At 38.7% G+C, this 12171-nt stretch overlaps 1 protein-coding gene across 5 annotated transcripts in view; it reads right to left on the bottom strand.

The window, feature by feature from the left end:
• Nucleotides 1–12171, bottom strand: part of cacna2d2a (calcium voltage-gated channel auxiliary subunit alpha2delta 2a) — a 192004-nt gene that overhangs the window by 90582 nt on the left and 89251 nt on the right. For all 5 annotated transcript variants that reach the window (XM_088089802.1, XM_088089818.1, XM_088089811.1 and 2 more), the window contains exon 4: nt 7238–7297. In XM_088089802.1, the coding sequence (XP_087945928.1) occupies nt 7238–7297 (60 nt within the window). The remainder of the gene's footprint in view (nt 1–7237; nt 7298–12171) is intronic.

Raw genomic sequence — 12171 nt, 5'->3', positions numbered from 1 at the left:
TGTCTCAGCGCAGCCATAAGTAAGTTAAAAAAAAAAAAAAAAAAAAAAGCTCACAATGAAAATAGATGCAGTTTATGTGTGATTATACACTGTGGCTATGCTTATCGAGGTTTGAAATAAGCACGGTGCATTTAAGAAAGGGCTCACACGTACCTATATTCCAACCTCTCGGGCCTCCATTGTGGAGATCCGTTTGGTTGTTGTGGTGCCGACACAAGGTGTTTGGCAAAATGATTTTTACTTCTGCTTTAGAAGGTCTGCATCAGGGACAGATGTGCAGTTCAAGAAATACAAAACAGTCTAAAGCTAAACTGATATAAATCACTTCCAAATTAAACACTACTACCTTGGTAATTATTACTGCATCCATTTTCTCCTATTGCTTCAGCTCAACTAATGAGAGTGGGAGGGAACGAAAAATGTCACAATTCAGCAGGAATAGATTTGTTAACAAATGCTAAAACGCATGTGCTTTGACAAAATGGGCAATTGCTGCCTGTTTTAGTAAATCCAGTGAGAGATGAAAAAAGGGGTTTGCCATCATTTCCAAGAAAGAGGAGAAAGGATATTAAAAAAATGAACATGTTAAGAGCAGAGCGAGATGAAACAAAGGCAGAATGAGGCGTCCCTTCATTTCTGTCTATTTTACCAGAATCTGAATCTGTCAAAGGCAGCCCTCATAAGACTAATGTATTCTGTGGCTAATGGAGCTGGTAGCTTCGAGGGCTGGGCTGAGAGTCGCCACAATGATTCTCACTCATTTCCTCTGAAGGGCCAATTATCTCAAATAGAGGCATTATGAAAGGAGCCGAACTTGGTCAAGTGAACAAACCCCTGTAACTCCAGCTAGTGCCCCTAGAACTTCAGGTCATGTTACACCCCAGAGGGGACTTTTGTGACTTTGGGGGCAGTAAATGAAGCTAAAATACCAGCTAAATGTAGCTACATCACTCATTAAAACCCATTTTTATAGACTTTCTTTAATGAGTTTTTTGTCTGTTTTTTATTGTTTATTAGTTTGACCTATTTTATTAATGTTTTATTTATTTTTTAGTGTGGTTGTATTGCTGTTGTTTTTGGTCTATTTGTTTGCATAATTTTATATTGACATTTTGCATCCTGCATCTTGGATTATTTGTCCTCTTGCTTTAATTTTATGCTAACTCTACCCCAGTTTTGTTTCGCTTGTGTTCAGTAGGACTGTTTGGCTTTGTGTTATTCTATTGCTAATCTGCTATTCTATGTATCCCATTTCTAATCATTACCATTAATTGCAACACAAAAAAATTACAGCATATAATTCAAGGAACTGGCAAAAGACGATGGGAAAAGCAAAGGCTATTAGAGCTGGTGAGGCTGGGTGTGTATCCTACGCGTAACATTATTATGAATATTATTTGCAGGTACTACAAAGGTTCCAATGAACATACACGTGTGAAGAGCAAAAAAGAAGTCACACGAACACGGCTGTGTTATGTAGGAGAGTGGGTGGCTGAGTGGAGATGAAGAGAGAAAGAGGCAGAGAGAAGAAGAGAAAGAAAAGGAGAGATTGTGTTGTCCTATGATGAAAGGCTTGATTGATTAGAGAGTGATGATTGCAGTAAATGGCCTGGAAGATGGCTCCATCTCTGTTTCCCGTTTTCTCCGTCTCTTATACCTTCTTCCCTCACTCACTTGCTTTCTCACTTACACCTCTCTCTCCCTCCGTGCCTCTCTTTGTCACCCCCTCTCCCTGGTTTCATCATGGCAACCCATCAACAGAGTGCCTCTCTCTCCCCTAATGGCACCGCTATTAGCGCTAATGCATTTCAAACGTACAGCAGCTGCCACATCACAATCCGTCCTTTTCTTTCATCCAATCTTGTGTCTGCTCCAACATGTTGCACTGCGTGTCGACCCTCCTTCAGCAAAGTGACAGTGGTCATCATCTGCAGCCAGTGTATGCTACGGGTTGAGTGGTTAAACAACTGATTGATGATGATGTTGCTGATAATATATGGTTGGCCATATCATTAGTTTGACAATTATCGTGACAGAGAACAATTTTCCGTTTTGTGAAATTAGTGTGTAATTATTGTGAACAAAAAAACTGATACATTATCAAGTTTATGGAAGACAGTTTTCGCATTAAACAGAAACAGAGCAACATTCATTTGGAGTCGTGTTTCTGGTCACCTTATGAATGCAATTCCAAAATCCACTCGTCTTTGTTTTTGGTCTCCACCAACCCCTGGGAGGAATCTGTCTCTTTAGTTACTAAACACTCCACTGCATTCACCAGCGAGTCACTTAATTTGACTGTATGCCATTTGGTGCTGAGCAGGTAGTGTACAGTGAGTTTTCAAGAGCTTTTTCACTCATAAAGACTGCACACTGTGGCTGAAAATGACACTATGAAAGCCTGAAAGTGATCAAAAACCGAACAGTTGCGGGATGGAAGATAAAACAATTAGGCTGAGCTGAAAGAAGCTATAAAGCAAGAGGTGAAAAAGACAACAGTCAGACAATATTTGTTGGTTTATCACTACCAGTGCCATGCGCGGTCATTTTTTTTAATAATTTTTTTTAAATTAAAGAAATATTGATTGTAGGCATTTTAAAGTTTCCCAAAAATGGATGCTTCTACAAACAAAGGAAAACAAATTGGTTAAGTCACTAATTACACTAATCAAACTAATCTGTGTGATATACTTTTTTTTTTAACCCTTGTAATGCTATACACCTTTTGTCCTCTGGGGTCATTCTGACCCTGCCCTGTTATGACTGTTATTTAAAGCATATTGTATAAATTGTCAATCAATTCTGTGTTACACCTTTAGTCTTACCTTAGTCCAACCCATTACCACACATTTTCCCTTCATTTTGGAATTTAGGGCCAAAAGACCTTGTTCACATAAGTATAAAGAAGATATTTTGATAGCAAAAGATTTCGTTTGAGGTCAGATTGACCCCAAGGACAACACGAGGGTTAAGGAATAATTGAATGCTGTACCTGCTCCTAAAAAGAGAGAGTATTTCTGATGATTACGTAATCGTTAGGATATTGTTTGTACTGTCCTTGTGCAAAGATGTGTTAACCGTAGGCTAACCATTACAAAGTATTAAACCCTCAGCATTAGTCACTGTCACTGAACCCACACACATGCATGACCTGAGCTAAACTAGGCCAAGCTCACCATTTATCATACACTCATACTGCACAGAGATGTGAAACAAGCATCTGTGAGGTTTTTTTTTCTAGTTTAGGATAAAAAACGGTAAAACCCTTTAACTGTCACTTTAATAAATATATAGCAGCACTTTACATGCAGAGAATCCATAACACATCTACAGCGCAAATTCATTACTGAGTCCTAATTATACTGTGATCAGTCAGGACAAGATATCTCCAAATATATCTTTCAGAATTCATTTGAAGATAATGTATCTATAATGACATGATAGATGTAAAGAGATCTATAATGACATGATAGATGTAAAGAGGTCCTTTATTATATAATAGCTTGTACTGAATCCCACTGGAGATACAGTATGTATAATTCATACATGACTACTAAAAACATTTGTTTCAGATATTTCACACATATATCACATCATTACATTTTAGTTGGTCAAAAAGCTAATTAGTCATGATATATTAAACTGTCATAGTAAAAAAAACAGCTTGCTATACATAATAAGCTTGGTGCACACGCCTACATTGTGTCTTCCACTACACCTAGCATATTTAGCAAGCCTCACCATTTACTTGCTCTCCAGTTGATACATCATCAGTCTGTTTGACCTTAGTTGAATTTTAATTTATTTATTTATTTATTTTTAATCTTAGTCATTTTTATGGTCATCTTCATAGGGATGCCCCAATACGATACTGACATCAAATATTGGGCTGTTAATGACCAAATAGCTGGATCAGGTATTACCAAGTTGCTGCTGCACAATATGTTATTTTAATAATAAATGACAATTTATTGTTATGCATTTATTAGTTACATTTTGTTTTACAAAGTTAGTTAAACAGCCTAATGTTGCCTTACACATAAAAAAATGATCCCAGTCACTTTCACAGTCAGGCATACAGCTTATTAATACAACTCTACCGTTACCCACAGCCCAAGTATCGGTATCCGGATTGAAAAATTGAATGGGTGTAACCCATACTTTTTAAGTAGAATAAAATATAAGTCAATATTCACAACCTGTAAATTCCATATTTCGGGCATTGCCATAATATCAACAAATATGCTTTGTTTTTGAATGAGAGATCATTCTGCATGAGTACATTCAATCCTTAAATGAACAATAACATAAGAATCCTACTGATTTTTCAGCTTAAATCTACTGATAATTTAGTCAAAGCAATCCTATGGATATTATTCAGCTAAGAATTTCTTCAGCTGTTTTTTTCCAATTCTTTTGGCTGTCCTGCTGCAATTTTATTTATATGCTTAAAATGTTTACATGCTAAATGCGTGCTTCTGAAAACTATTCAAATCTTGAGTGTAGACCTTCTTGTCATAGATGTTGCTAACATTGTTGTTCATTGGCATTCTGGAAGAAAAACTACATTTTGCAAAAGTCAAACAACCAGGAAATCTAGCACCCAGAGAAGTGCACTTTGGCTTTCTGTATGGAAAAGCAACATCTAAGCCAAAGACATTATACTGTAAATAACAGACATAACTATCTTGCGCACCCATTGGTTTGCCATCTGCCATTTATAAAGACTCAAGACCCTGTTTTGGAGCCAGCCTCAAGTGGCCTTTGGAGGAACTGCAACTTTTGGTACTTTTTCAGCCTCTGACGTAGCTGACTAAAGCGCTGGAGGTTCAGAGCTGTAGGACCCAGGATTTTAATCTCATTCTGCAATAGGAACATTTATAAGTAGTGCTATGCTGACATTATCTGGAGATGTTTAATAGAACTCTTTTTTTCTTTTTTGGCTACAAACTTTGGTTAGAGGAGTCTGGATACTTGCTCTGAAGTTGCTGGTTCTCTCTCCTTCCTATGAGAATTGCAAAGTGGCACTAAAATGACTGTTCGCCTTGGGATGAGTCTGTTGCCAACACAAGACTGGACTGTCACAGAGGGATGGGCACCTGACCTTGAGAAACCAGCGGCAATCCAACACTTTAATGTCTATTTCACGCACCATTTCATTTCAGTGGATTTAAAACCCTGAACGACCATCACAACAGTTGTTACGATCAACATTTTGACATCCATAATGTCCAGCAGTCGAAATGGTCAGAAAACTGGCTCTGCAGTTAGACCGGGAAAAATCCTGAATGTGTGTGTACGTGAGAGAGAGAGAGGTCTTTCCATCGCTACGGTAACAGCTGCGATGGCAGCCGCTATGAGGAACAGGCGTATCATTGAGTTCCTATGATGTCACTGGTTTGGTGAGGCGAGCAGATGGGCTGGGCCAGGTACAGAACCTGCCGTTAATAAACACATGCAAATAAATTCCCGCCCGCCGACAAACACAAACATTACGCATTTCCAACCCCCACACACTCACGTACACTCTCACAAATTCTATCAAAATACACCGTCACTCATGCATAAACACCTTTTCTCTTCATTTGACAGACTGCTCCACCCGCTAGTTTAAGATGCGACGCATTCCTCCTAATATGCCCAAAGAGCATGCAGCCCTAATCTAATTAGAGTGTCAGTCAGCAGAGTGTTCACCTAAAGAGAAATTAGGAAAGCACAAAATCTACAAACAGGGAAAAAAAAAAATCTCCTTGCAAGGATGTGGCATATCTACCTCTCCCACTCCTCTCTTCCTCCCCCACTCCACCTCTTTTTTTAATGGTTTCACAGTCGCCCCTGCTGAGATTCATTACCTGGCCTAATTATAAAGGCAAATGAAATCAGTTCCAATACATTATTAATAGAGGAGCACCATTAGGATTCTTTTGCAGTATTTGCAACAATATGATATATTCCAACTGTTTTCATGCCTGATTAACGACACATACAGATAACAGAGAAAGTATATGAATGTGATGGTGGGTGCAGTGGGGATGAGGCTGGTGAGTGGATGGAGAGAGAGAGAAAGGGAAACAAGAAGAGAAAAAGGGGAGGTGGGGGGGTTGGTGGGGGACTGGATTAAAGAGAATGCTGGCTTTTCCACTTGAGGAGGTATTGATGCCATATTGGATGCAGCTACTTATGAACAGGTGTGCTGTGTGTGGTCACTGTGACCCGGGCTCCGCTTACTGCATGGCTAGACATCCGATCGAGGTGCATCGGAGCCGGGCAGCGAGAGGCAGGCATCAACCCCCCTCAGGCCTAAGATGAAGGGACAGCCGCACTGCAGCTCCCTCCCTCGGACCGGCAGGGAGGGGTGGGAGGGGTGCAGCCCCGCCACCCCAAGACTACAGCTTCAGAGTGTAAGCAACCATGAATAAAAATGGACTTTGCAGGGAAGTAGGGCTCATAATTATTCGTTTTAAATCAGTTAAAGCCTTTTCTCAAATATCCCCCAGGAGGCGCTGGGTTAAAAATCCATTTGTGGGAAGTGTACCATGACAGCGAGCTCGTCTCCCTGGAGACAGAGGATATGACAGTAGGGAATGTGCATGTGTATCTGTCGGGTAAGGCTATATGCGTGTGTGTGTGTGTGTGTGTGTGTGTGTGTGTGATTGCGCGTGCATCAGTGTGCAAGCATGTTCATGGGGCATTTATGTGTTTGCAAATTTGAGAGTCAGTGGAGCAGGCAGGCTCACAAACACACACAGTCAAACACACAAACCAATACCATTTCTGCTTCTTTTTTTTCATTTCAAGAGCGGATCTCTTGTGTTTTAAAGGTCAGCTGCAAGAGAATGCAATGTTCAACTTGCTGTGGCCTGCGAAACAAAACGGACAGAAGGCTCTTAGATAATACTGAAGAGCATGAAAATAACAACCCCAAAAGTAAGAAATTATAGTGTGTGTGTGTGTGTGTGTGTGTGTGTGTGTGTGTGTGTGTGTGCATCCATGTTAGAACTGTGTTTGCGTGTATCATTGTTTTTCTCCACTAGATTTTAGTACCACGTTGTCTCTGTGATGCTGATCACATTGTCATTCAAGAGTTAAAAGTAAAATGGGGGAAAAAACAGCTAAATTGAGAGGAAACTGGAAAACAGTTGATGGGAGGATAAACCAGTTTTGTCTGGAAAAGAAAAGGAAAAAAGACAGAAGAGGTCTCGGAGAAGGAGGTAGAGGAGCGGGTGTCCGACTTTACCGTTACACCGTCTTGCCATACGTGCAGGTTCTGGAGCTGTTCTGCCTCCTTGGCCAGTTTCTACAAGGAAACACAAAAACAGCAGTGTGAGTGTCAGAAATCAGTAGGACTTTGATTTCTCTCTGTGTGTGTGTGTGTGTGTGTGTGCGTGAGAGAGTGAGACAGACATACAGATGGGACGATGGGGATGGTGACCTTGTTCACTACAACAGATAGTACAGCCGTAAATTAAATGGATAATTCCGAGATTAGGGAGCGCCAAACCCCAAAAACACAGTTCCCCTTAAAGTACTGGTCCAAATTACAGCTTGGCAACACAAAACCTTGAACAAAAACTCAAAGAAATTAAAGTTCCAGCGAAGACCAGGATGGTCTGGTTGACAATTATTTATTAATAGTTCAACAGAAGAAAGAGCGAACTACGTATTTCGCATATCGATTCATTAGATTCGCTCTGTGTTTATTCACCATCAGCTGTTCTATTTAAATGATCACGTGTGTATTAGCAGAGGATGAGACAGGTGTGTTTCAACATTAAAAATCTTAATAATTGTAATGTCACTACAGAAAGTTGATTTCAATATAAATATACATTTTATAAGATAAAAAGAAACAATTAATGTGAAGATACAGTGAACATCATATAAGGAATATAAATATAAGGAATAATACAATTAATGTAAAGATACAGTAAACACCATTTCATTAGAATACCATAAATATTAAGTACAAAATCAATAAATGCTCTTACAATAAGATAACCAAAAACTAGTGGAAAATGCTTTTTTTTCAAGTGAAGAGAAAAAATATAGAACTAGTATAATACAAAAAACACATAGAACCAATACAATTAAAAAAACAGTAACACATTACAAAACACAAACCTATAGGGGGAAGTGTATGTTATTTTTAGATAAAATATTATAAAATATACCTTTCTCAACTGTCTTAAACAAAAACTGTTTGTACACTTGGAGAACCAGCTCAACACAAATTTAATCGGCATTAGAAGCTGTAAATTGTACCTTAAAAATTGGCTTGTTGTAAAACTTCTATACATTTTAAATAAACAATGATTTTACAGATAAACAAAATGTAAAAATCCCACGCCTGAAAATCAACGGCAAGGATCTGTTATCAACAGAAATACAAAATTAGACTGTGGGAATTTGAATACCATGTGTTGTTACGTATTGCTGAGGTGGTCGTAAGTGTATTTGTCTAACAGCTGAGCTGGCAGGGGTATAACATTCAATGTAAACAAACTTGTGCTAAAAGCCAAGGCACAGATCATCATTATTATTATCTACCCAGGTAGATACACTCAAGCTGAAATTCATGCTGACCAATCATGACATTTGCAGGTTAGTTTTTCAGCTGTGTACTTTTCTCTTGTGGTCTTTTGTTTGCTGCCGAGTCAGCAAGGTATTTGTCCATGCTTTTAGATAAGAGGCAGACGTGAGTTAGAGAGGTAATGTTTGCTGTGACTCAAAATTCATCTGCTGTCAAGATCTTAAGTGCCACAGAACGCATGCAAATATAGCTCAAGAGAAACACAGTTTGACTGACAATAAGTTGGCAACTGAAACGTCTCAGCAGGTCACACTTAACGTACGGCTGAGTCTATTCAAACTTTAAGTTTAGTGTACAGGCTATCTTAGAATTTTAAGTTGACTGAATCTGAGAACAAAAAATGAGGTAATTTTGTAATTATTGGAAATGACTTCTAGACAAATAAAGTCTTAATTTTGTAATACTTAAATTCTTTAGATACACCAAGAAAGTTTATTTATTTAGAATAATTACAACATTATTTCAACTTGTCTTTTCAGTCAAGTTAAAGTTTTAGGGTAGTCCACACAGATTTTTAATTTAGTTTAAGCAACTAGTTTCATTTTACAGTGCGGTTCCCCTTAAATTAGATTTTAAACAATTGCAATACATGTAAGCCTTGCTTACGGTAGTTACGGTGAATTGTAACCCCTGTACTGTGATGCATATCCTGTCGCTACAGTCAATGCATGACACCATTTCTTTTGGATGCATTTTACCCACACAGAAGAGATATAACATCCAATCCAATTTGACGTGTATTAATATTAAAATTTTCATCTTAGACTAGTATCAACCACCACTACCCATTGATGTTTCCTTAAAAAACATCCTAAACAGTCTAATGTGATTTACCATGATGTGGCTGAGGCTTATCTCTGAAGAAGCTTATAGTATGTGGGCTTCTCATATAGGAAGTCATCCAAGTGGCAAATATGGTGAAGCCTTCGAGTCTCTGTCCCTCACTACTTCCCTCCCTCTCGTGTCTCAGTATCTAGGTTTTCCCAGGCCTCTAGGGGGCGATCTTCTTCCTGTCCCAGAATAATGTGATCAGCCGTAAAGTCCCAGAGCCCTGAAATTACTAACCCTATTTAGACCCCTGCTAAAGTGTGAGCTCATTCATTTGAGGAGTCACAATGAAGAAAGCAGTCCGCTACCAGGGGAGAACTTTTATCTACAAAAAACACTCTAGTCATAAACTGTCATTATAGTAAAAGCTGTCCTATTTCTATGAAAAGCCCCGCCCACCTCATCTCAGCTGCCCCTCCCACACACACACACACACACACACACACACACACACACACACACACACACACACACACACACACACACACAAACTGCTCCTCCTCCTCTAAGCACACACAAACCAGGCCCAGAGTATCAGCCCACACTCTTGCAGATATATCGTATAGGGACGTTAGTGGTGCCTAACACTTTGTACAAAATATGATATCACTAATCGAATTTGTGACACATAATAGAAGAGAATCACGGAAATTCCTGGACCTCTTTGTGCTTTTTGCATTGTGCTTTTAATCACCTGAACAAGCCTTAAAAAACAATGATAAGATTTCATTCATTTCCCGATGAGACAATAGGTGACTAAAACAATGAAATGAGGATCTAATTAGCCCCCTGAAATGATTACCAAAGAGTCCATTAGAAAAGACAGTAATTGTGTGGCTTTTCCGTAAGAGAGGGTCAGTCCTCCTAAAGGGCAGCGCCACAGTGGTAATCTCTTGGTGAAACTATCAACACTACATTTTCAATTAGGGATAAACACTGAGCAGCTGAACAATAATCTCACTGAGTTCCCAGCTCTGAGATTAGCCTGAAAATGAAAGCCATATGATTTCACTTGCTGTCAACTGGAATATGTAGTACACTCTAAAATCTGACAAGCTGATTTTACTTCAAAAATCTAGATTGCCTCAAAGTAAGTAAAACAATTATTTCGGGATGCAGGATAAAATCATCATGTCATCGATATCGACCCAATATTGGCTTAAAAATGAAATATTGGAATCGTGCTGATTTCTGCTGATATTACAAAACAATATTTGTTTTTTAATTGATGAAGTGAACATGTACAAAACATCAACCTTAAGTTGAAATATTTTTATTATTTTGCATGTATTACATACACTGAAAAGCATTGTATTTTATGTCTCCATCTGCTGGAGGGCATAATATGATGTTAATTCTACTACAGAAGAGACTTGATGGTTACTAGAATTGGGTGGAAATAAAAGATTATATATTGATATTGGTATCTGTTATTGGCCAAATGGATTGTTTTTATATCCACATATCAAATATTGGCAAAAGATCTAAAATTGTGCATATCAGTTTGTATCTAATTGTTACGTTTACCTGTATTTGCTTAATTTTGTAAAGATGCTGCAACTTAAGTTTAATTCAATTAATCTTTCTTAGTTTTAGCAACTTCAGTAAACCAAGTTTACTGTTTCTGTATTCTGCTGGTTGCAAATGAGTCAATCATATTTGAATTTTCTTAAATATGTTGACAAAACAGAACTTGTAGATCTCCTCACTTTGTCATTGGCAAAATCTTCTTTTTATTATCAAGTTAGGTCAGACTAACGTGGTTTACTGAAGTTGCTGACACTTGGAAAGAACAAGGTAATTTCACTTGTCAATTTTAAGTTGTAACAACTTCACAAATTTAAGCAAATACAGCTAAATTTCAGGAAAACCTAACACATATATAAGTAAACAACAATTAAGATTAATAGTTATATTTTCTTTTTCAAGGCAATCAGTGTCTAAGATCAATTAGTCAAATTTTACAGTGCATGTTTTTTTAATTATTATGCATCGATCTTTTTGAGGGCATAGAAAAACAAGTTGCACTTGTTTGAACTGTCTCCACACTTTTTTTCCCCCTTCAACCCTCTGTCATGATATTTGATCTAGCTCGTCTTTCATCCCCTTGGCTCAGTCTTTTTCTCAGCATTTAATCTGTCAGTAAGAATCTCTACTTTGTCCCTTTAGAAAATCCATTTCTCTCCCCCTGAGTAGCCTACACATCTTTTTTTTCAGCACTCTGTTTCTCCAGCTGCTTCTCCCTTGGTATTTTTCCTCCCTCTTCCCCTGGTAGGACACCATTTCTCTGGGACCCTATCTCTTCCCCAGCAGCTTAATGCAGTCCCCCTGCTCCAAAACAGCCATGTGTCTTCATGTGTCTTTCCTTCCTCTGTGTTGGCCCAGATGGATGGGCAACACAAACAGCCAATGAATCAGAGTGAGAGATGTGGGAAGGAGGGGGGCAGGGATATATCATCTATGCTGGTGGCTGGAGCCCAAGCAGCTTAGAGCACTGGATGAGCATAGTGAGATCAGCACAGTACAGCACAGATAAGCTCGGTACAGGCCCACACAACACAGCAAATAACACTACAGCATGCAGGCACAAAGACACCAGATGAGTTGACAACGTGAGCGCGGCCCCTGTAATGTTATTGCCATTGTAACCTTGACACTAAATGCATCACATGTACAGCGATTTGTCACCGAGCCTTCAGGCAAGGTCAAGAACCATAAACACAACTCAGTAATGGATAGTGGCATGTGAAGTG

This window comes from Plectropomus leopardus, chromosome 2 (genome assembly GCF_026936395.1).
Source record: "Plectropomus leopardus strain MGB_pleo_1.0 chromosome 2, ASM2693639v1, whole genome shotgun sequence".
Lineage (NCBI taxonomy): Eukaryota > Metazoa > Chordata > Actinopteri > Perciformes > Serranidae > Plectropomus > Plectropomus leopardus.
Note: the sequence above shows the minus strand (reverse complement) of the source record. Positions and strands in the feature narration are given on the sequence as shown.